General features: G+C 39.1%; 2 protein-coding genes across 2 annotated transcripts in view; both read right to left on the bottom strand.

Moving 5' to 3' along the window:
- RNF128 (ring finger protein 128) overlaps positions 1-1,756 on the bottom strand; it is a 100,253-nt gene extending 98,497 nt beyond the window's left edge. Inside the window, exon 1 of the mRNA XM_047765386.1 lies at positions 1,084-1,756. Within this exon, the coding sequence (XP_047621342.1) occupies positions 1,084-1,489 (406 nt within the window). The 5' untranslated portion in view covers positions 1,490-1,756. The remainder of the gene's footprint in view (positions 1-1,083) is intronic.
- Positions 1,757-11,463: 9,707 nt separating this feature from the next.
- RADX (RPA1 related single stranded DNA binding protein, X-linked) overlaps positions 11,464-25,324 on the bottom strand; it is a 76,953-nt gene continuing 63,092 nt past the window's right edge. Inside the window, exons 13-14 of the mRNA XM_047764931.1 lie at positions 21,974-22,141; positions 11,464-11,663 (exon numbers count right to left, since the gene is read on the bottom strand). Of these exons, the coding sequence (XP_047620887.1) occupies positions 11,533-11,663; positions 21,974-22,141 (299 nt within the window). The 3' untranslated portion in view covers positions 11,464-11,532. The remainder of the gene's footprint in view (positions 11,664-21,973; positions 22,142-25,324) is intronic.

Raw genomic sequence — 25,324 nt, 5'->3', positions numbered from 1 at the left:
TAGTACAAAATTGTAAGATTGTGTATACGACCTGGATGGTCCAATCACTCTACTCTTAACACAAATTCAATTTTCTCTCACTATTCTGAAATCTGGTTGATTTAATTTATATTAATTTTCTCAGAGGCCAGATTTGCTGGTGACAATACCAATTATCCTGATACTGTGTTCTATCAGCTCTTACCTTGTTTGAAATTACCATTTTTTCCTTGGGCCAAGACTGGGGTCAAAAATACCTATACCCACCCACAGTACAGACAGCTTGGGTCAGAAGTCTACTTCTTCACTAGTTTAAAAACCATTTGTACCATTTTTTAGGAAAGTGGCTTTTTTTTTTTTACAAAATAAACAAAATAAAAACAGCAATTCTAAGAAGTATATTCCTTTATAAAGTTAATAAGTTGATGATTATATTTACTTAAGAAGTCCTATGTAAACATTTTAAAGGTAAATCTCTACTTTTGATGTGAATTATAGCGGTATCCTATTTCAGCCATATTGTTTTCAATGTATAATATTTCTTACAGAGTAGTTATATATAAATATATATCTCAGATCCACAAACATCAAAATCTCACCTACCTGCAGCAGGGTGTCAAATTCTCATTTCTGGAAACATTTTGCACACTTACAATATGCCACTGTTTAATCATAATAATGAATTGGTTTTGCAGTTAACTGCATACTTGAATACATACAAACCCTTTTTGCATGAGAAAATGAATCAAAATAAAACACACAAATGAAGAATGAAATAAAATATTTATATTTCCTTGCATGCTTACAGGTAAAGGCACATTTATTAAAAAGCAGTTTTAAAATACACGCTGAGAACACTAAGAGAGCTAAGAACATCGTGAAAGAAAACAGAAACCACTTCATGGGTTATTTTGTCCTTGGAACAAATTAATTACAAATATTAAGTAATAGAGGAGCAATTCCGAGAAGTGCCAGGCAAGAAACTTCAAAATACTCTTGTTTTACAACCTCATGGCCAGATCCTAGAGTAGTCCTAGATGGAAATACCATTTTAAGATAAACAAAGATATGACCCCTCCTCTTTGGGAGCCAGTTATTACTTACCGAAATTCGCCATCTGTATCGTCTGGTTGCCAGTCTCTGGAACATTGTAAATCACAACAGCATCAGCATTTCTTCTGCTCGCTGTTTGAATTTTTTCTGAAAATGTACAATTACCTCTTTCTATCAGCGCAATCCAGGGCTTCTTGGTATTAGTAAACTCGGTGTTGTAGTCACAAGCTTGGTAGTTATTGTTCTTAGGGATGCCCACCACCCCCACGGCATCAGCCACTGGCGAGGCTAATCCATAAACACCACACTCGCATGTCTCTGTCGAAGTGTCGTTGCTGGTTTCATTGTAATAAGTCACAGTCACATAGGCATTCATTGAAAAAGGCGCTGTGATTTTAAATAAAACGGTAAAAACTAGCAGCAGCCGAAAACGACTGGACTTATTCTCCTGGTTCATTGCTCATTCATTGGAGCATAAAATTTAAGATGTCTGCTGATATTTTCAACTATCAGTCACCACTCGTCCACTCAGGTCCTCGCTTAGCAGAAGTTTGAAATTTCAGTTGCAAGGAGGTAACTGATCTCACTTCTAGCAACTTAAGCTCTGAATACATCAGCTCTATTTCACTTTACTTATCTACATTCTCTTTTGCCTGCCCCTCCTCCAACTGTACACACCTGTAACCCTTCACCAGGACTACCTTAGCAATAAATAACACCATCAACTTTATTCTACAGGTCAACTTATCAGGAGTGGATAACTTCCTGCCCTGCCATTTTTTTTTTTTTTTTTTTTGCTTCCTACTGTTCCAGCTAATGAACGTTCGTAAACATGGAGTGGACTGGAATGAGGAACTGGACTCTTGGGAATCCCACGTGATAAACTGAAAGTCACCTCTCTCAGAATATCTAAAACACCAAACTGGTTTTCCAAGCCCTGCTGAAATATGCCATCAACCAGTTCAGCGGGAAGTAAGTTAAGATCCATCATTTAAGCTGCTGCTGCATCAGTAGAATCGATTTTATAGTCTTTTTTTTTTTCTTCTTCCTTGTTTCTTTGTGGAATTTTTCTTAACAGGCTCCCCAAGGAATATCTTCTGCAACCTTGATTATTCGTTGAAAAGCAAACATCTTCCAGTCGCTGGAGATCCTTTCCCTTTAAATACAATGCCTTGCCTATTGTGGGCACTCAAATATTTGTTGATTCATACCTTTGAGTCCATGCATTCCATTAATTTTTATGACCCACGTGTTATACTCAAACAAAATCCTGTTCTGGGTTTATTTTTATTTATTTATTTATTTATGTGTTTAATTAAATAGTTAGTTATTGGCCACACCTGAGGAATATGGAAGTTCCCAGGCGAGAGACTGAATCCGGGCCACAGCTGTCACCATCGGATACTTAACCCAATGTGCTAAGGCAGGGATAGAACCCACACCTCCACAGCAACCAGAGCTGCTGCAGTCAGATTCTTAACCCACTGCAGCCACAGCTGGAACTCCTCGTTTATTTTTTAACATTTAGAATTTTATTTTTGCTGCCCGCCCATGGCATATGGAAGTTCCCGGGTCAGGGATGGAATATGCACCACAGCAGCGACCCAAGCCACTGCAGTGACAACTGCTGGATCCTTCACCTGCTGAGCCACACGGGAACTCCAACATTTAAGAGTTTTTAATTCTGGTTCTTTCAAACGCATTCCCGTTATTTATTTCACTGCTTCCTTTATTGTAGGTTCTGTTTTTAATCAGGAGTACACTGGACATTAGCAAACTGGACATAACTGCCATGGGGTCAACTGGACTGGGTAAGTTGCAGGAAAAGGGAGATTTCAATGTGTGCCAAGGGCTGGGGAAGGAGGAGATGAATGGTCAAGACAGAGATATCAGGCATCTGACTGGGCCAAGAGTCAGCAAACTAGACAAACAGGCATCATGCTCTCAGAGAGGCAGAAAGCAGCAGGTCAAAAGGAAGGCAGACATGATGGTAGTTGGAAACCCAAGGAAAATAGTCTGGAATCAGGAATCCCATGAGAGTCAAGGGGACAGGACGACAGAAAATAAGAAAATAAGAGACATCATTGAAGGAGCTATCTCCCCACTTTGCGTCCTTTCTTGGATTAGCTTTGGAGTGGACCCCGCAAGTGGGAACCAACAATTATCAGCAGAGGGGAGGAGCTGAGGGAATCTGCAGTAGCACCTGATGAATAAATCTCAGCAGATGCACAATACAAATATAAACCTTTCTATCCGGTTATAGCGGTTGATGACTCATTGGTGTATCCCTCCCTCACGGGACCTGGTATTTGTAGCAACTTCTACACAGTAATTACTTAACTATTATTCATGGAATTGAACTGAAAAGTTTAAATGTCCTGAGTTTTAGCTTACGGTCTATGTCAGAGTAAACTCAAATAGTTTGTTATTTTGCTAGTAGCACTACCACTTTGATGTTAAAACTCATAATAAAGCCTGTACTCCCTAGACAAAGAGAACAATCAAACTGGAACAGAAGTGTTATTGTCGAAATTGGTTTGCTGATTGCTAACAGACATCAGCGACAAATTCTACATCCGTATTCAAGGGGCGATTCATTAGTAAATTCCTAGAAATTTGATTTCATCTTTTCTGCCAGTTATTATATTGCTTCGAAAGGAAAAACACTATATGCTTCCTCCCCCCCCCACACTTGTGGCAATGTGGAAGTCCCTGGACTAGGGATCAAACCTGTGCTACAGTTACAGCGATGCCGGATTCTTAACCCATTGCACCACAAGGTCACTTCCCATTATGTGCTTTTTTTTCTGTTCTTTTTAGGGCCGCACCCACAGCCTATGGAAGTTCTGGGGCTAGGGGTTGAATTGGAGCTGCAGCTGCCAGCCTACACCACAGCCACAGCAACACAGGATCCAAGCTGTGTCTGTGACCTACACCGCAGCTTGTGGCAATGCTGGATCCTTAACCCACTGAGCAAGGCTAGGGATGGAATCCGCATCCTCATGGACACTAGTCGGGTTCTTAACCCACAGAGCCACAATGGAAACTTCCTCATTCTATGCTTTTAAAATGACAACTTTCCATAGCACCTTGTAGCAGTGCTGGGGCATTATTAAAGAGAACTTTGCTACACTATTTTAAAGTGCTCTGAAAGTTGTAGTGCATGGCTTTATACGGTAAGCAGCATTATATACCTTGTATATAAGTGCTTTTGTTTCCTTTTATGGCCTTTGGAGAGCGCCATAATGTACAAAGATAATTTTAGATTGTCTTTAAAATTTTGCAGTTAAGCAAAATTAGTCCTATAATAGTAAATGCTCATCAGTGCAATTTTCCTGTTTACTCTTTTTTTTTTTTTTTTTTTTCCTTTTCTAGGGCCGCTCCCCTGGCATATGGAGGTTCCCAGGCTAGGAGTCTGATTGGAGCTACAGACGCCGGGCTACACCACAGCCACAGCAACTCAGGATCTGGGCCGCATCTGTGACCCACAACACAGCTCACGGCAACGCTGGATCCTTAACCCACTGAACAAGGTCAGGGGTCGCATCCGCAACTTCATGGTTCCTAGCTGGATTTGTTAACCACTGAGCCACGATGGGAACTCCTTTTCCTGTTTACTCTTAGGGTAACTGCCTGAGGGTGAATGGTTTAGCATTTATTCAGCACTTTTAAAATTTTGTCTGTGGAACACCTACATCAGACTCACTTGGAAGTTTATTAAAAGTGAAGATTCTCAGATCCTACCCCCAGTCATCCTGAATCAAAATCGGAGAGGAATATCTAGGGACTCATGTTTTAAACAGATGTCCAGGTTAAAAAAAACAAATAAACAGATGTTTACAGTTTAAGAACTTCAGATAATGTAACTTGCACATGATGAATAATGCAGGAACTAGTTGTAGTTTTGACAGATTAGGTCCTGTCTTTTTTTTTTTTTTTTTTTTTTTTAGCTATTTAGGGCTACACTTGAGGCACATGGAGATTCCCAGGCTAGGGAGTTGAATCGGAGCTACAGCTGCTGGCCTACACCACAGCCACAGCAACGCCAGATCTGAGCCACATCTTCGACCTACACCACAGCTCACAGCAACACCAGATCCTTAACCCACTGAGCAAGGCCGGGGATCGAACCCGATACCTCATGGATCCTAGTCAGATTCGTTTCTGTGCGCCACATGGGAACTTCTGCTCCTGTCATTTTATTTTGACCTCATTGTGCTTCAATTTCCAATCTAAAAAGTTTTCATGTTTACTTCTTCTTTAGGTGGTGCCCTGGACATTTTTGAAGTTACCTTACAAACCAAAAGTTTGTCCAGGTGCTGATACTGCAACAGCTAGGGTCACATCTTCAGAAAATAAAAACCTTTCCTGGAAACTTTTCTTCATTTACACAATGAAAGAGGTTGGATTAGAATTTACGTATCAGGTTTTTCCCAGATTTGACCATGCTAGAACTCTACGAAAATTGTTTCAGAACTACCAATTTCTCTTTTTAATTAAAATTTTTTTTTTCTTTTTAGGGCTGCACCCACGGCATATGTAAGTTCCCAGGCTCACAGTCAAATTGGAGCTATGGCTGCAGGCCTATGCCATAGCCACAGCAACGTGGGATCTGGGACTCATCTGTGACTTACACTGCAGCTCATGGCAACAGCAGAGACCTAACCCACTGAGTAGGGCCAGGGATAGAACTTGCGTCCTCATGGATACTAGTTGGATTCATTTTTGCTGTGCCACAATGGGAATTTCAGAATTATCAATTTCTTTTGGCCACACCCATGGCATGCAGAAGTTCCTGGGCCAGGGATTGGACCCTTACCACTGCAGCGACCTGAGCCACAGCAGTGACTATGCTGGATCCTTCACCTGCTGAGCTGCCAGAGCTCTTCCTTGAAATTATTAATTTAAAATTTTGGAGTTCCCGTCGTGGTGCAGTGGTTAATGAATCCGACTAGGAACCATGAGGTTGCGGGTTCTGTCCCTGCCCTTGCTTGGTGGGTTAACGATCCGGCGTTGCCGTGAGCTGTGGTGTGGGTTGCAGACGCGGCTCGGATCCCGCGTTGCTGTGGCTCTGGCATAGGCCGGTGGCTACAGCTCCGATTTGACCCCTAGCCTGGGAACCTCCATATGCCGCGGGAGCGGCCCAAGAAATAGCAACAACAACAACAACAACAACAACAACAAAAGACAAAAAAATAAAATAAAATAAAATTTTTCCTTCTTATCAGCATTAGCCAGATTGTCTCACCACCAGCCTCACATTTTTTTTTCTTTTTTTTAGGGCTGCACCTGCAGCATACAAAGTTCCCATGCTAGGGGTCGAATCAGAACTTCAGCTGCCAGCCTACACCACAGCCACAGCAATTCGGGATCCGAGCTGCATCTGTGACTTACAACACAGCTCTCAGATCCTTAACCCACTGATCGAGGCCAGGGATGGAACCTACATCCTTATGGATACTAGTCAGGTTCGTTAACCCGCTGAGCCATGATGGGAATTCCCACTAGGCTCACATTTTAATCAGCAGTAAGTGGTGGTGGTGGGGAAATGGAAAAGAGAGCATTTTCTCTTAATAGGAATGGCTCAAAAATTGTACATATAGCACTTAGGCTCATTCCTATTGGTCTAAATGTCACAAGGCCATATCTAGCTACAAAGGAAGCAGGGGAAAATATTCTTTATTCTAGATAGCCATATGCTTAGCTAAAAATGGAGCGCTCTATTACTATAGAAGAGGAGAATGGATATTAGGGTACAGCTAGTAGTCTCTGCTAACCTCCTCACAATCCATTCTCCTTCTGGGAGTCAGTGACCACCGTAAAAGATGAATTGAATCATGGCACATCCACTGGTCACAAACCATTTAAGGGCTTCTTAGTGCTCTGAAGATACAAAGTAAAATCCTTACCATGGACTACAATAAGGCTTTGAGTAATTTGCAAGAGCCCTTGTCTGTCTCATTTTGTATCCTACTTTCTGCCCTCCAGCCGTATCGATTCTCATTCAAGTTCTCAAGCACGCCTTGTGCTGTATGGCCTTTGCACCTCAAGTTCACTTCCTTAGGAAAGACTTTCCCAATGCCTCTCCCCCACCCTCACCTTCCTTTGTTAAAAAGCTCTAATATAAACCACGTGTCTTTCCTTTCTGACGTTTTTCAAATTATTTATTTGAATGTCTTTCTCCTCTACAACTCTATGAATGCAGGGGCCACATCTGTTTTTGCTTGTATTGTGTTGTGTTCCTCTTGCAAATCCAGTGCTTGCCACAGAGTGGCCACTCAAATATCTGAATATGTGACGCAGTAATTGGGCTATTATTTTTATGAGCCCCAGGATTTAGAGAAGTTTATCTCACGGTAACTTGATATGCTAACTGAAAATAACTACTCAAATGCTTTACTTTGTGCTCAATTTAGAGTTTAAAGAAACAGATGTTGGAGTTATAAGCCCAAACAATTTAATTGCCTTGACAATTTTACATTAAATCATTTAGTCTTTTTCTGTTTCAGGTCCCCATCTAAAAAAATAGATATTAAAACCTTGTTAGGGGCAACTTAGTTCTTAAGCTACTGGAATCACATACAATAACCTCAGAATAGCATAAGTACTCAATTTTTTAAAAAAAAAATTACTTGATTTTCAATGAAAATGTGCCTATGATTTTAAAAAAGCTAAAATAATTCAGATTTCTATTTTGAAAAAAATACATACAAGTATCAATCACTGAGTAGGCAACAAATTAGGAAGAACATTAGCAGTAAAAATAACTGGGATTAAAATACTTCAATTTTTGGAGTTCCTGTTGTGGCTCAGCAGGTTATGAGGATGCAGGTTCAATCCCTGGTTTTGCTCAGTGGGTTAAGGATCCAGCATTTCCATGAGCTGTGATATAGTCCAGCAGCTGCAGCTCCTATTTGACCCCCAGCCTGGGAACTTCCATATGCTATGGGTGTGGCCCTAAAAAAAAAAAATAAAGGCCAAAAACCCTCAAATTTTTTTGTTATAATGAGCTGCTATAATTGGTAATGATCTCATCATAACTTTAAAACGTTCTTCACAGAAGACCGCATTTTTCATGAAAATAACACAAAGGCATTTTCACTGTTTTAATAACTATATTAAAATGGCAAAATAATCATAGAACTGGATGGGACAGTATTTTTCAAATTTTACAAATAAGAAAACAAAGGCCAAGTAGTTTAAGTGGCTTCAAGTTCCACAGAGATTTTTTTTTTCTTGTCTTTTTAGGGCCACACCTGCAGCATATGGAGGTTCCCAGGCTAGGGGTCCAATCAGAGCTGTAGCCGCCCGTCTACGCCATGGTCACAGCAACCCGGGATCCCAGCCGAGTCTGCTACAGCTTGCGGCAATGCCGGATCTTTAACCCACTGAGCGAGGTCAGGGATTGAACCCGCAATGTCTTGGTTACTAGTCAGATTTGTTAACCACTGAGCCACGACGGGAACTCCTCCACAGAGATTTTGGGACAGACCTGTGGCTAGCTTTAAATCTACTTTTTCAAAATCTACTTTTTATTTCTTGAGTATAAAAGAAGCAAAAATATAGGGCTAGAAGTGATGTCAACAATTTAAGAATGAGGGATATTCTCATTCTTAAATTGAATATGGGGATATGACCTAGAGCAAGAGATATATTTCTAGTGTTTCTATTTTAGAGACTTGACATTAATATAATATGACCTGATTCAAATATAATCTCAAATATCTGAAATCTTCAGATAATCCCCAAATCTAGTGTTACATATTCATGTTAATCTTTTCCCCTAAAATTTCCTTGCTAAAAACAATTGATTACTGAAGTATTTCACCTCCCATCAATTCACCTGCAAATTCATGGGTAACAATGCTTAAAAAAAAAAAAAAAGAAAATGTACCTGGAAAAGGTAACCAGTAAAATAGCAATCAGCTCAATTATAAACCATAAAAATGACTTTAGAATAAAAGAACTGGTTATAATCTATAATCCATATTGGTGGAAAGTATCTACTCCAAACATCAACTATTGTTAGTGTCACCAAATAAGGGTTTCAAATTTCTTAAAAGTCCTTTTCTTAATATGAATAAAACAAATGCAGGATAATTCCAACAAAGAAATAAAAGTGGCAGAACAAACATGTTCTCAGATTCTTCTTTTTTTTAATTAAAAACATTTTTTTCTTTTTAAGGCTGCACCTGCAGCACATGGAGGCTTCCAGGAGAGGGGCTGAATTGGAGCTACAGCTGTCGGCCTACACCACAGCCACAGCAACGCCAGATCCTTAACCCACTGAGTAAGGCCAGGGATCAAACCCATGTCTTCATGGATACTAGTCCGGTTCGTTTACTGCTGCAACACAAGAACTCCTCAGATTCTTCTTTTAATAGCTTACCAAAGGATTTCAATGTGTAGACCTCATGTACCACCTAATATTAAAAGCTGTAAAGACTGCGGTCCTGTGGTAGATTATGTAATATTTCATAATTTACTAATTATATTTGTTAATATAAAAGTGACACTACAGTTGTATATTTGTTCTGCTTTGGAATGAATGTACACATATTGTTACCTGAAGCTAAATTCTTCTAATGGTAGTTTGCTATTTTCCTTAGGGAACTGCCACAGCAGCTATCCAATTTTGCAATAATTGGAAAGGTGGACACAGATATTTAACTCCAAATTTGGATATAATGTAATATAAAATAAATTGTGGAGTTCCCATCATGGCTCAGAGGAAATGAATCTGACTCGCATCTATGAGGACGCAGGTTCGATCCCTGGCCTCGCTCAGTGGGTTAAGGATCTGGCATTGCTGTGAGCTGTGGTGCAGCTCGGATCCCGAGTTGCCGTGGCTGTGGCGTAGGCCAGTGGCTACAGCTCTGATTCGATCCCCTAGCCTGGCAATCTCCGTATGCCACGGGTGCGGCATTAAAAAAAAAAGACAACAAAACAAAACAAAGATAGAATAAATTGCTATGGAAGTTGTTTTTAAAGATCCTAAATCTTAAGATTAAGAGTTGGTATTTCTCATTCAATATGAGAACAAAAATTACACTTGTTAAAGTGCACAGTTTTGAAATTTCAGCCTGAGGTTTTTTCGTCAATAGCCATTTAAGGATTAATGTTTTCCCTTCCTCAATATTTATGGGGCACTAAAATTAAATTGCCTATTAAGGTTTATAGTAGCTTAAAACAAAAACCCAGATTCTGTTTGATAAACAACAGTTTTCAACCCATATGGAAGAATCATATTGGCTCATTGAGCAAGTATATATAGGTCTACCATAGGCCAAAAATATGGTGGAAAGACATCAAATACATTCAAAATGAAACAGGTTTTAAATTCTTTAATAATACACTCAAAATTTTAACATGAGAATGATTCACTAACATTTAAACACAATTTTAAAGAACAAAGGACTGAACACATTTATGAACAAATTGCAGCATCTGTCTTTAGGTTTTTGATGCCCAACACATCTAAAATGTATAGCATATGAAATCACAGAACCACAGGGCTAGAAGGAAATATTACAAGTTAACAGCTTAATGACAGTAAGATTCATCTTGATACAGAGTACTTTGAAATTCATGTGATGGTCATTTTAGCACATCTAACTAACCACATAGATGTCAACCACAGAGCCTTGCAAAATGCGGAATGGCCACTTACAGTTAAAATGAAGTAAGCTAGATAACCAGAGTTAAACAATTCCTGTAGCTATTGTTTTATACTTTCAAAATGAGCACTTAAAATGGTAATTTGAGACAAATTTTAACTATTTAAAACTCACACTACAGGTACCACAATCAGAAATGAACATGGTGAGAATACAGACACACGCTAGTCAAAACATTCAGATATTAAAAGGATATGAAATCACAATAGGGAATGGAAAACCTTAAGACAATTTAATTAAGCATGCTCTTTTACAGCTGACCAAACTCATGACCAAGGCACCTGGGCCATAACAATCCATGTGTGCTTTTGAAAATGACAGAAACTGTCTTGGCTGTGAGAAATGTTGGTTGACCACTTTAGGAGAATTTCATCTTCAAATTAGCAATTCAAAATTGCACCACTTTAGGAGAATTTCATCTTCAAATTAGCAATTCAAAATTTCGCGTTATAGCTTAATGCAAACGGAAAGGTGTTAAATGCCCATGAAAAGTTACATTTGTTAGTTGGGATGCCTTCTACTGAGGCTTTAGAATAAAAGGCCACTTCACAAATAGAACAGTGAACACAAATCATTAAAGTCAAGTTAACAGTCATATAGAAAGAAGTAAGGTACATTTTCTTGATACACAAAAATTGTTTCGATGACTTTTTCAGTAATGAATTCAAAATGAAGTGTTAGCTCCAAAAACAAGATGAACATAAAACCGCTTAACTTTAGAGTTTACGTAATATTTTTAATGAGAAAACAGTTACTGAAACTACCAACAAAATGACAGAATGTCTTTCAAGCAATGCCCTTTAATAATTTCATTTGACAATTTTTAAGAAGGATTATCAGGTCTATAAATTTTCTGCAAATAGACCTCTGCTTTATTGTTACCCAAACTACAAATATCCAAGATACAGACGATATGCACTCTATCCAGTTCAGTTGCTGCTTTTATAATATCACCTAAAAATCAAAAGCAGATGGTAAGTATTATAAAAGAGTTAAATATTTACTGGGATTTAGTAGCACATAAGCTGATATTTTTTTCTCATAATTAATACTGTCCCTCATCTTCTCCCTCTTCCCCCCAATTCATCACACACTTTCATCAAAGTTATGTTATAGTAATTTCTGCAGCTAACAGTGAATACATCAAACAGATGCTACCAAAAATGTCAAGATACAGGCTGGTGCTCCAAAGCCATATTTAATTATTTTATTTGTTCATTAATTTAGTGGAGTAAAGTAAATCTACATCAAGGTCATTTATATGGTGTCAAGTAAACAACTTACCATGCTTCAAGGAAATACAAAGACACATTTTTCTATTTTGAAATTGAAATATCAATTATTTGCAAAAGTTATAAGACATCAGCAAAATAAATACATGCAATTCGGAGTTCTCATTCTGGCTCAGCAGAATCAAATCTGAGTAGTATCCATGAGGACGTAGGTTCAATCCCTGGCCTCGCTCAGTGGGTTAAGGATCTAGCGTTGCTGTGAGCTGTGGTGTAGGTCACAGACACGGCTTGGATCTGGTGTTGCTATGGCCGTGGCATAGGCTGGCAGCTGTAGCCCCAATTCGACCCCTAGCCCGGGAACCTCCATATGCCATGAGTGCAGCCCTAAAACACAATATATATATATATATATATATATATATAAAATACACACACGCACACACACACACAATCAAAGCTTCTTTTAAAGTACATTTCCTCTGAAATGGTTTAATTAACCAACACTCAGCTTTGCATATTCTTAAAATTTATCAAAAATGGATCAAGTGAGTGATGTGGATGAAAACGGCAGAGTATGGAATTTCAGGGCTCTGTCTCTGCACTAAGGCAATTTATAAGCTGGCCAAAAAAACCCCTCTCAGGTCAACTTTTGCAGAACTCTAGAATGTAGACAGCCAGGTGAAAGATTAATGAAGAAAGAAGCTACTGCACCATGCTACAACTGTGCTGTGGTATTTTAAAATGCCCACCTACTCCCCTGATCAGCAGCAGCCATGAAGGTGACATCTCATACTCTTGGTGCAGGTTGCTAGCACCAGAGGGAGCAACATAGACCTTATACTCAGAGGTAATGGTGTATTTTGACCTGTCTGGTGGTTCCCTCAAGGTCAAATGAAAGAGCTTGCTTTTGTTTCACCCAATTTGGAGCATCCCCACTACTCGGGTAGCTTTCCCAATGGCGCTTGTGGAAAGCATATAAAGGCAAAAGGATTGGTTAGAGCAGCTGGGGCCAGGGTATCAAGTTGGGACAAGAAATGCACAGACCAAAAAGCCTGGGGAAGAAGGGGTTTAGGGAATTGATATGTGGGGGAATATGGGCTTTTAAGAGCTCATATGTATTCCAAGGAATCAAGGAGGCCACATGTATGCCCAGTGCTGGACACATGCTCAGAAGAGGCCTAAGAAAACACTCATTGCTCATCTCCAGCTGACCTAAGTCTCCGCAAAACAGGAAGTGAGGGCTAAGACAGAGTTGTAAACAGCATGGCTAAGCACTGAAGGTGTGTCATAGCACAGAACCAATCTGCAAGAGCTGGGAGAGTAATGTTTTTCTTTTCTTCCTTTTCTTGGCTAAAGTGGTATTTAAGGAATTGTTTTCAAGACACCAACTGGCAAAACAAACAAACAAAACAAGAAGAAAACCCCACTAACTGACTACTACTAAGCTACTACTGTATAACAGACTTCAGTGGCTACACACGGCATTTTCAGTTTGAGAAAAACTAAGACATTTAGAGGTTAAGTAACTCCAGCAAAGTCACAGGGTGATTCTAATTCAGAGTCTGGCATCAAGGCATGTGTTCTTTTTTGTGCTAGAGGTACATATCTACAAAACTGTGCCCAAGGGCCAGCAGTAGATCTATTTTATGGAGCCTGAAGGGCAACATTTGGGGGGGTCCTTTCTATGAAAGAGAAGATAAAATACAAAAGAATACCAAAAAGGATCTTGGGAGGGATTTATGAAAGTGAGAGCTCCTCAAGCTTAGGCTTCATTAGCTTCACAGGAAAGCCACCACTGCCAGGCATGTCACAAGAGCCAATGATTTGCAATTGTGCAAGTTCACTAAAGCACAATGAACATAAAAGAAACTGCTAGTACTGTAAGTACTATATAATTTTCTTCTTCGAGTGGGATGGACTTTAATCCAGATGCTTTGGAAAGATTTCAAGATCTTCAGATTTGGTGCTAACAGCAGAAACCCAAACCTTGATAATTCTAATTGTTATCCTGTATCAACTATTACAAATAATGACTTACATAGTACCTGCACCATAAAGTATAAGTAAGGGAGTTCCTGTCGTGTGCAGTGGAAATGAATCCGACTAGGAACCATGAGGTTGTGGGTTCAATTTCTGGCCTCGTTCAGTGGGTTAAGGATCCTGTGTTGCCATGAGCTGTGGTGTAGGTCGCAGACACGGCTTGGATCCTGCGTTGCTGTGGCTCTGGCATAGGTCAGCAGCTACAGCTCCGATTCGACCCCTAGCCTGGGAGTGTCCATATGCTGCAGGGGCGGCCCTAAAAGGCAAAAAAAAAAAAATAATAATAATAAATAAATAAAATAAGTAATATTTTGTAATATTTTCAGCAAATGACAACCTCTCTGTGCTTCAGTCTGTTCATTCAGTACCTACATTATAGGTCGTTGTGAGAATTAAATGCATTGTAAAGCACTTAGAATGGTAGCTGACAAAGAGTAAGCACTCAATGAAGTATCAGCCACAGCAACCATAATTTTCTTTCTTTTTTTTTTTTGGCTTCACCCAAGGCATATGTAAGTTTCCAGGCCAGGGATAGAATCTGAGCCACAGCTGTGATCTACACCATGGCTGCGGCAGTGCCAGATCCTAAACCCACTGCACTGGGCTGGGATTGATCCCGTGCCTCCACAGCAACCTGAGCTGCTGCAGTTGGATCCTTAACCCACTGTACCGCAGCAGAAACTCCAGCTACCATCATTTCCTACTTAAGAAAAGCCAGCATTAAATTAGAACGTTGTTATTTATCTCACAAATCAATTGTTTTAAAAGGATAATTCACTGTATCTATAAGATGAGCTTCTCTACATTTCATTTTAAATTCTTTAGAATGATAAAAATTGTACATTTTTAGGAACATCACAAATGCCTAAGGTGAGCTACCGAAGGTAATGTTATGTATTTGCCATTCCAGTTCCTCTTCATGGTCATGTGGGAGACAGTGTGTCCTAGCCTCCTCTGTAGCTGGGTTGGGATCATGTAAATGAGTTCCGGCAAATGAGAATGTGAGTAGAAATGATGTGTCACTTTCGGTTCAACACAATGAAAAGCCAGTGTCTCCTTCATTTCTTTCTTCCTCTGCCTAGACTACTGTAGAAGCCATTTGTTCCTGTGGAGTTGCGACAGGATGGAAGCACGCTGGCTTCCTGAATCATGCTGGGAAGAAAGCTAATAACTGATTGCATCAGACTTGACTTGAGCAAGAAGTAAACTTTATTGTGTTAAGTCACTGAGACTTTGGAATTGCTTTGTAACTGCAGCACAGTCTACCTTATCTTGTGATACACTGTGGTATTCTTGTCTCTGAAAATTATATGGGAAACCCTCTAGAGAATAATAAAATTGTTTTCTTACATGTGTTAAAACCCTTTCATATTGTGTAATGCTTCTGAAATGTTTATCAATGGTGCTTTCCAAGAGGTGGAAGGTATATATATGTATCCTGGTACTTCATAGTTAAAGATAATACCAATTAGGACACCATATCAGTAAGTATTATTCAACAAATGATTTGGTAACTATGACTAAGCCCTCGGAAAAAATTAACTTGGATCCTTATCTCACTATACCAAAAAAGTACAAATGGATTAAACATTTTAAGATATAAAAATGAAGCCATATGGGAGTTTTCTTGTGGTACAGTGGGTTAAGGATCTGGCATTGTCAGTGCAGAGGCTTGGGTTGTTGCTGTGATGAGGGTTTGATCCCTGGTCCAGGAATTTCCATATGTTGCAGGGGCAGAAAAAAAAAATGAAGCTCATATTAACAACAGCAATAACCCCCAAACAACGCAATTCAAAAATGGGCAAAGGACTTAACATTCCTCCAAAGAAGATATACAAATAGCCGATAAACACATGAAAAGATGCTCCATAACGTTTGTAGTTGGGGAAAGGCAAATCAGAACCACAATGTGATACCACTTAAGTATGGCTGTTATAAAACAAAACAGAAAATAGTATGTGTTGGTAAGGATGTAGAGAAATTGGGACCCTCATGCACTGCAGGTGGGAATGTAAAAATGGTGCACCTGCTGTGGAAAATAGTTCGGTGGTTGCTCAAAAAGTTAAATTAGAATTACTATAGGACTCCATAATTCCACTCCCAGGTATATTCTCAAAAGGATTGAGATCAGGGACTTACAGGTACTTGCACGCCAATATTCAAAGCAGAACTATTCACAATAGCCAAGAGGTGAAAACAACCCAAATGTCCATCAACAGATGAATGGATAAACAAAATGTGGTATACACCCAACGGAATATTATTCAGCTCAAAAAAGAAGTGAAATTCTGTTATATATATTACAACAAGAACAGACTTTGAGGATATGATATTAAGTGAATAAGCCAGACACAAAAGGACAAACACTGTGTAACTTCACTTAAATGGGGTACCTAGAATAGGCAAGTTCATACAGAAATGAAGTAAAATCGAGGTTATCAGGAGTTGGGGAGAGGGGGGAATGGGGAGTTATCCTTTAACAGGTATAGAGTGTCTGTTTTGGATGATGAAAATGTTCTGAAAATGAGTAACGGTGGTGGTTGCACAACACTGTAAATGTACCTAGTGTCGCATGATTTTTAGGTTTAAAAATGCTTAAAGTGGTAAATTTTATGTATATTTTGAGTAAAAAAGAGGGAAGCTATAAAAGTGTCAGAAACAAAGCACAGTGAATTACAAAAAAATCATGGATTGAGTGATGCCTTTTTGAGTATGACATAAAACCAGCAGCCATAAACATGAAAGATTGATATGAGTATATAAAAATAAAATTATTTAAAATATCAAAACCAGATTCCCACTGAACAAATGTCAAACTGTGTAAAGGTATTTGTAACACACAATAAAAGGTTATTTCTTCAATATGCAAAGAGGACTTACAAATTACTAAGAAAAAGAACCCTCTTAGAGAAAAATGTAAAAAATAAAACTAGTACAGAAAGAAAGTTCATAGAAAGAAAAAATATAAATAGCCAATATGAAGATATTCAAGCTTAGAAATATTCAGAAATGCACATGAAAATAATGATATAATAATTTTTTGCCTATCAGTCTGCCAAACATTAACAAGACTGATAACACCTAGTATTTCTAAGGGTGTGTGTTAAGCGGCATTTTTTCTTTTGATTGAAGTGTACATTGTTATAACCTTTCTGAAGGACATTTTGACAGTATCTGCTGAAATTTACAATACATACATTTTTTGACTCAGTGATTTCTAAGACTCCATCTTTCAGATGTATAAAGGCATGAAAATTATATATACATACACATAGATAGACAGATACTCATTGCAGTACTGTTTGCTAATAGCAAAAACATTTGAAAAAATCTAAATGTCCATCAATAGGGGACTGATTAAGTAAATTTTGGTATCTCTACACCATGGAATATTTATAGTTATTAAAACAAAAGAGGGGGGAGTTTCCTTCGTTGCTCAGCAGTTAAAGAACCTGACTAGGATCCGTGAGGATGCAGGTTCAATCCCTGGCCCTGCTCAGTGGGTTAAGGATCTGGCATTGCTGTGAGATATGGTGTAGGTCACAGACATGGCTCAGGTCCTATGTTGCTGTGGCTGTGGCATAGGCCAGCAGCTGCAGCTCCGATTTGACCCCTAGGCTGGGAACTTCCATTATGCCTTGGGTGCAGCCGTAAAAAGTGCGAAAAAACCCCACAAAACCCAAAGAGGTAGCTCTTTATATACTAATATGAAAGCTATTCAAGACACAGTGTTAAAAAGAAAAAGCAGGTTATGAAACCATGTTTACTATAATTCCATTTGTGTGTATTTAACAGTGTGTGTTAGACTATATATAAATATATATCAAGACACCATCAAACTCCTGGAAGAGAACATAGGCAAAACATTCTCTGACATCAGCCTCATGAATATTTTCTCAGGTCAGTCTCCCAAAGCAACAGAAATAAGAGCAAAAATAAACCAATGGGACCTAAACAAACTGACAAGCTTTTGCACAGCCAAGGAAAACAAAAAGAAAACAAAAAGACAACTTACAGAATGGGAGAAAATAGTTTCAAATCATGCAACTGACAGGGGCCTAATCTCTAGAATATACAAGCAACTTATACAACTCAACAGCAAAAAAGCCAACCACCCAATGGAAAAATGGGCAAAAGACCTGACAGACATTTCTCCAAGGAAGATGTACAGATGGCCAACAAGCACATGAAAAACTGCTCAACATCCCCGATTATTAGAGAAATGCAAATCAAAACTACCATGAGATACCACCTCACACCAGTCAGAATGGCTATCATTAGTAAGTCCACAAATAACAAATGCTGGAGGGGGTGTGGAGAAAAGGGAACCCTCCTACGCTGTTGGGAGGAATGGAAGCTGGTACAGCCACTATGGAGAACAGTATGGAGATGCCTTAGAAATCTATACATAGAACTACTATATGACCCAAAAATCCCACTCTTGGGCATACATCCAGACAAAACTTTCCTTGAAAAGGACACATGCACCCGCATGTTCATTGCAGCACTGTTCATAGTAGCCAAGACATGGAAACAACCCAAATGTCCATCAACAGATGATTGGATTAGGAAGATGCGGTATAGATACACAATGGAATACTACTCAGCCATAAAAAAGAACAAACTAATGCCATTTTCAGCGACTTGGATGGAACTAGAGACTCTCATCCTGAGTGAAGTAAGTCAGAAAGAGAAGGACGAATACCATATGATATCACTTATATCTGGAACCTAATATAAGGCACAGATGAACCTTTCCACAGGAAAGAAAATCATGGACTTGCAGAATAGACTTGTGGTTGCCAAGGGGGAAGGGGAGGGAGTGGGGTAGTTGAGGAGCTTGGGGTTAATAGATACAAGCAATTGCCTTTGGAATGGATTAGCAATGAGATCCTGCTGTGTAGCACTCGAAAATATGTCTGGTCACTTACGATGGAGCATGATAATGTGAGAAAATAGAATGTGTACATGCATGTGTAACTGGGTCACCATGCTGTACAGTAGGAAAAAAATTGTATTGGGGAAATAACTATTAAGAAATAATAAAATGTCTAAGCATTAAAAAATATATATTATATATAATATACATGTATAGACAATATATACTGTTATATGCAAAAATAATTTCTTAAAGGATTCAATACTGGTTATCTCCAGAGAATGGGTGAGTGGGTTGGTAGAAGGGGATGGACTTTCAAAGGCAGGAAAGGTAACTTTCAATTTTACCCTATACTTTTTGTATTGTTGGAATTTTTTTTTTTCTTTTGCCTTTTTGTCTTTCCTAGGGCTGCACCCGTGGCATACGGAGGTTCCCAGGCCAGGGGTCCAATTGGAGCTACAGCTGCCAGCCTATGCCACAGCCATAGCAATGCCAGATCCAAGCTGTGTCTGTGACCTACACCACAGCTCGTGGCAACGCCAGATCCTTAACCCACTGAATGAGGCCAGGGATAGAACTCGCAACCTCATGTTCCCAGTTGGATTCATTAACCACTGAGCCACGATGGGAACTCCTGTTGGAATTTTTAGATCATGAACATGTATAGCTTTTATAATAGAGAAAAAACTAGTTCATAAAAATGCTTAAAAGATGATACCAATGTTATACTATAAGCCTGTATTACATTATTCTGTATATTTTTATCTTTCCATTTGTTGTTATGGAGGGAATGAAATGTTTTGAATCAGGCAGATCTGGGTTCAAATTCTAGTTGTTAACCATGCTGGTGAATCGCTGTGATTTTCACTGTAGTCATCTATACACGGGATAATAATATTCACCTTGCAAGGCTCTTGTTAGGGTTAGCTCTAACTTAACGTAAAATGTCCAGGCACAATGCTTTGCACAGAGCTAAACAGACCCTATTATTAAGTCATGAAAAACATAGTATTCCATGTTTGAAATGAATCACCTTTCTTTTAATTACCATATCACTTTTCTCTTCCAGTGACTCTTGCCCTTTATGCCCCAAATATTATGTGCTTTGGCAGAATGGTACCAGATATTTTCATGTGACCATGTTAGTGAGTGCTGGAAGGACACTGGCACTAGCAGCTCATAGGCACCCAAGGATTTTTTCTTGATATTTTTTTTATCAATAATAACATACACATACAGCAGAAGAAATGTGACAGAAGTGGATATTGTATGAAACAAGAACATAAGTGCACAAATATTTAAAGTAAATATTAGGATTTGAAAAGATGTGTGCACCCCAATGTTCAATGCAGCACTATTTATAATAACCAAGACACAGAAGCAACCTAAATGTCCACTGATATAGGAATGGATAAAGAAGATGCGGTACATATATGTGATGGAATATTAGTCACCCATTAAAAAGAATGAAAAATGAAATAATGCTGTTTGCAGCAACAAGGATGGACACAGAGATTATTCATACTAAGTGAAGTAAGTCAGACAGAGAAGGACAAATGTTATATGATATCACTGACATGTGGACTCTAAGTCAAACTTATGGTTACCAAAGAGGTAACTGTGGCAGGAGGAATAAAGTGGGGGGATGGCATTGGCATATATATACTACTATGTACGGAATGGATAGCTGGCAGGGTCTTGCTGTATAGCACAGGGATATTTACCTAATTTTCTGTAATAACCTCTATGGGAAAAAAGAATGGATATATTTATATGTATGACTGATTTACTTTGCTGTACACCTGAAACCAATACAACATTGTAAGTCAACTACAGACCAATACAATTAGAAAATGGTACATATTAGGGCACTAACTACGAAATGTGGAATTATTGAAAGTCTAAGAAGGTGAAATGTAGGAAGGGATATTGCATGTCAACTAATATATCATCTCTAAGATGGACTAGAGGAAAAACAGAAAACCTCATCTCTTACAAAATTAGAACCTCAAGTTCAGTTTGTAGTAACCATTACTGCCAAAAGTTACTTCATCATCAGGCACAGCTTGTAAGACTTGCTTGAAAACAACATACACTCTAGGGTTTCATCAGCTTAGAAAGGCCCACCACAAAATCCCAAGATAATAAAGGCTTTCTTTAAGGCTCTTTTAATTGTAATATTCTTAGAAGCTCAATGAAAATGACTAGAAACTTTACCACATGCTTAGGAAATGGGATTGACAACAGAAAGTGAATACGATGATTATATAATGGGACATATAATTTTAGTGGCATATAGAAATGATTTAACGTTTGGGATATTATGCAGCAGCCTGAACAATTAGTTGGTTGAAGGGTTTCACTATTGGGATTACATGCACTCTGAGAAGTCCTCAAGGAATTTATTGCATAGCACTTGAATAACTAAACATTTATAAGAGAAAACAATTTTACTGTACTATACGATGGTGGTATTGAGATTTCAGGCAATTATAAGGTAAAAGGACAAACTGTCCTGCCTGAATTGAAAGGAGAAAAGAGTAGAAGCTGAACCGCTCCATGTTCCTACCACTTAGGCCCAGTCAATACTTACATTTAGACATGTATTATGAGAGAACATTCTTAATGCCTGCCTGAAATGGAAAGCATTAATCTATCCAATTTTATTGAAAAATATATTCTCATATATTAGTCTTTGGACACTTTTACCAAAAACCTCTTTACACTGTATAATTATTATATTATTAGAGTAGTAGTAGTATTTGTCTTTTTAGGGCCACACCAGCGGCATATGGAGGTTCCCAGGCTAGGGGCAAATCAGAGCTGCACCTGCCAGCCTACACCACAGCCACAGCAATGCCAGATCCGAGCCACATCTGTGACCTGTGCCACAGCTCACGGATCCTTAACCCACTGAGCAAGGCCAGGGATCGAACCTGCGTTCTCACGGATCCTAGTCAGGTTCATTACCACTGAGCCACGACAGGAACTCCTACATTGTATTAAATGTTAAAGCTAGAGCTGTTTCTATAATAACATCTTAAGGTTAAGACTGCTTGCAATATTAATTTTATTTTCTGAGTGTAATAATACTTAGATTATTATTGTCTTACCTGCAAGTGCTCTTGGACCTCGCACTTTGTCAGTGCTAGGCCCTTCCTGTGGAAACACACAGCTGTAATTCATGCAGGTTAATAATGTGTCTATTTGAGATGTTCGGATGTCTTCTGGAGAATACATGGGGAGGAATGCAACATCGATTGCTATCTCGTGGTTCAGACCTGTTATAGAAAAATCACACAAGTGCAGTGGGTTAGTGCTTGGTGTTAACGAGGCCAGGTTTGCCAGTATGATCCTCACATGTGCCAAAGAGATTCACAGGTGTAAAAAACAAAAAAACTTTCAAAACGAGGGACTAAACCCCATGCTGTGCAAACATTTATGCATACATGCTACCTACCACTTGAAAAAGAGGATACTTCGGAGCAAACTATTAACCACTGCGGGAAGTAACAATCCCGAATGTTTTCACATACTGATAGAAGGCTTAAATTCTTCTTTCTTTCTTTCTTTTGCTTTTTAGGGCCGCATATGGAGGTTCCCAGGGGAGGGGTCGAATCGGAACTGTAGCTGCGGGCCTACACCACAGCCACAGCAACGCGGGATCCGAGCTGTGTCTGTGACCTACACCACAGCTCATGGCAATGCCGGATCCCTGACCCACTGAGCAGGGCCAGGGATCAAACCCACAACCTCACGGTTCCTAGTCGGATTCCTTTCTGCTGTGCCACAACGAGAACTCCTAGAAGGCTTAAATTTTAATAACCAGAGGATAGCCTGGCCACATATATGAAAACATGTGGAGTATCTTCTTTGTCATTTATGATAGGTGCCATCACAGGATAAGAAAATTCAGAGATGACCAATGGATTCCTTTACTTCCATTTGGACTTAAGATGTAAGACTCAAACAAGAGCAGGGGTGGTAATATCAAGGTTCCACTTGTCCTCAAATATACAAGAAAAACTTCAATCACGCACCTTTAGGGCTATATAAAAGGTTGCAATATGGGGGAACAACCAAGGTGAATTCTGACCTGTGTCTGTTGTCTCCTTATGTGGGTCAATGTCAACTAAGGTGGATAAGAAAGACTTCTTAGAGGCAAGGGTCTGAGCTGGGTTTTTTTTTTTTTTTTTTGGTCTTTTTAGGGCTGCACCCACAGCATATGGAAGTTTCCTAGATTAGGGGTTGAATCAGAGCTGCAGCTGCTGGCCTATGCCAGAGCCACAGCAATGTGGGATCTGAGCCGTGTCTGCAACCTACACTACAGCTCACAGCTGGATCCTTAACCCACTGAGTGAGGCTAGGCATTGAACCCGCATCCTCGAGGATACTAACCAAGTTTGTTACTTCTGAGCCATGAGGGGAACTCCTGAGCTGGGAATTAAAGGATGAGCAGTATTTAAAGAAACAAAGAGAAGGATATTTCAAGCAGGGCAGGAAGAAGCCAAAAGTATGCAGACCAGAGTAAGGAAGCCATCTTGGCTGAAGCAAGGGTAAATGCACACAACACTGCTTGAAAGTCCTCAAACCAGAAACCTAGAAGTTATCCTGAATTCCTCCTTTTTGTTCTTCTCCAATATTCAGGCAGCAAGTCCTATGGCAATTCTTAAGTACGGAGTATGGGCCAAGGAAAAATAGATAAGTCCTTCCAGTTAGGCTGTAAACTGATTCAGAAATGCAAGTCCATTCTTTGCCTTTTTATAGGCAAATGACACTAAGTTCCGCAGCTTTAACATACAACTAAAGGCTGTTTAAAGCTTTTAAGGATGACGAAAATTTGGTATTCATAAAATAAAAGTCACCATCTATAATTTACTGTGAATTCCAGTTCAATATTATCAAAAGTAACACTACCTCATAACTCTTAGTAATGTTGTAAAACTCATGTGAATGTGTACAGGCTGGTATCCCATTTCCTTGATTCTAATACCAAATCTAACCCTAAGACATATCACCAATTTAATGAGTTGTTTTTTTTGCCACACCTATGGCACGAGGAAGCTCCCAGGCCAGGGATCGAACCCTGCCACACGGCGACCCGAACCACAGCAATGACATTGCTGAATCCTTAACCCACTGAGCCACCAGGGAACTCGAATAAGGTTTTAATAAAAAGGAAACCCTGAAGTAAATGGACCCATTGACCCTAAGATGCTTTCCAACTTATAAATGTAAGAAAAGAGAAAGCATTCCTTAGAATTGAGAAAATATCAGACATTGAGAATCTGATATTTTCAGGAAGGTAGCTTTATGATCAGTGTCACTGGTAACATTTCAAATTGCTTTCTAAATTATAGATAGAATACTGTGAGTTTAGCTTCAACATTATTAGTAAACTCGGTCATGAGTTGTTTGGTTAAAACTCAAGTTCAGAGTGCAAATGTATAAGTAAACAGGCCTAGGGCCTCTGTACTTGATGTTCTTGTACATAGAATGTTCTTTCCCCAAATAAACACACGGCATGCTCCTTCACCTCCATCAGGTTTCTGGTGCAATGTTCCTTTCTCAGGGACATCTCTCCCCTAATGACTCTATTTAAAATTTAGCCCTTTCCTACTCCAGAACTCTTCAACCCCTTTCTTCCAGCTCTTATCATATTTTACTATAAGGTTTTTCTTTTAACTGTTGTGTTCACTCATGTAAGCTCAGACCCTGGAACAGTGCTGGGCATGCCTTAGGTGCTCAGTAAATATTTGTTACATTGAGCAAATGATTGCATATGTGTTTATTTTTAACTTATAATTTTCAAATGTGAAGACTTTAAGACTTTGGTATATTGTGTTCAAATATGAATGCATCATATTCTCAACAGCAAAAGAGAGGCACATGAATATCCTTCCCACAGTGTGCATGTATAATGCACTTCAATGGTGACTTACTGTTTACGTGTTACTTAAGTAACTGACAACATATTATCTGGGTAAGTGTGGTGATATTTGTGGACTATATTCAAAATTATAGGGAATATGAAATCGAATAAGCTCCTATTTCTCTTTTGTAAAGTGCATTACATGCAATTTATGTATCTTCCTCTTAAATTCTTTGTTATCACTGAAATTCCTTTTCCAGTGAAAAGTGTGTGTGTTTGTGTGTGTTGGGGGGGTGGCAATTTGTAATCCCAGCACCTAGCACAGCACTTGGCATATACCATATTTTATAGGATCTAAGATACCACCGATTTTAAGATGGTCACTATTTTATATACCACTAAGCCACTAAGAAAGTTAAATGAGGGTTCCCATTGTGGCTCAGTGGGTTAAGGAGGGTGCAGGTTTGATCTGTGGCCTCTTTCAGTGAGTTAATGATCCAGCGTTGCAGTAAGCTGCAGCACAGGTTGCAGATGTGGCTAGGATCTGGTGTTGCTGTGGTTGTGGCTTAGCCCTTAGCTCCAGCTCGGATTT

This window comes from Phacochoerus africanus, chromosome X (assembly GCF_016906955.1).
Source record: "Phacochoerus africanus isolate WHEZ1 chromosome X, ROS_Pafr_v1, whole genome shotgun sequence".
In the NCBI taxonomy this organism is placed as follows: Eukaryota; Metazoa; Chordata; class Mammalia; order Artiodactyla; family Suidae; genus Phacochoerus; species Phacochoerus africanus.
Note: the sequence above shows the minus strand (reverse complement) of the source record. Positions and strands in the feature narration are given on the sequence as shown.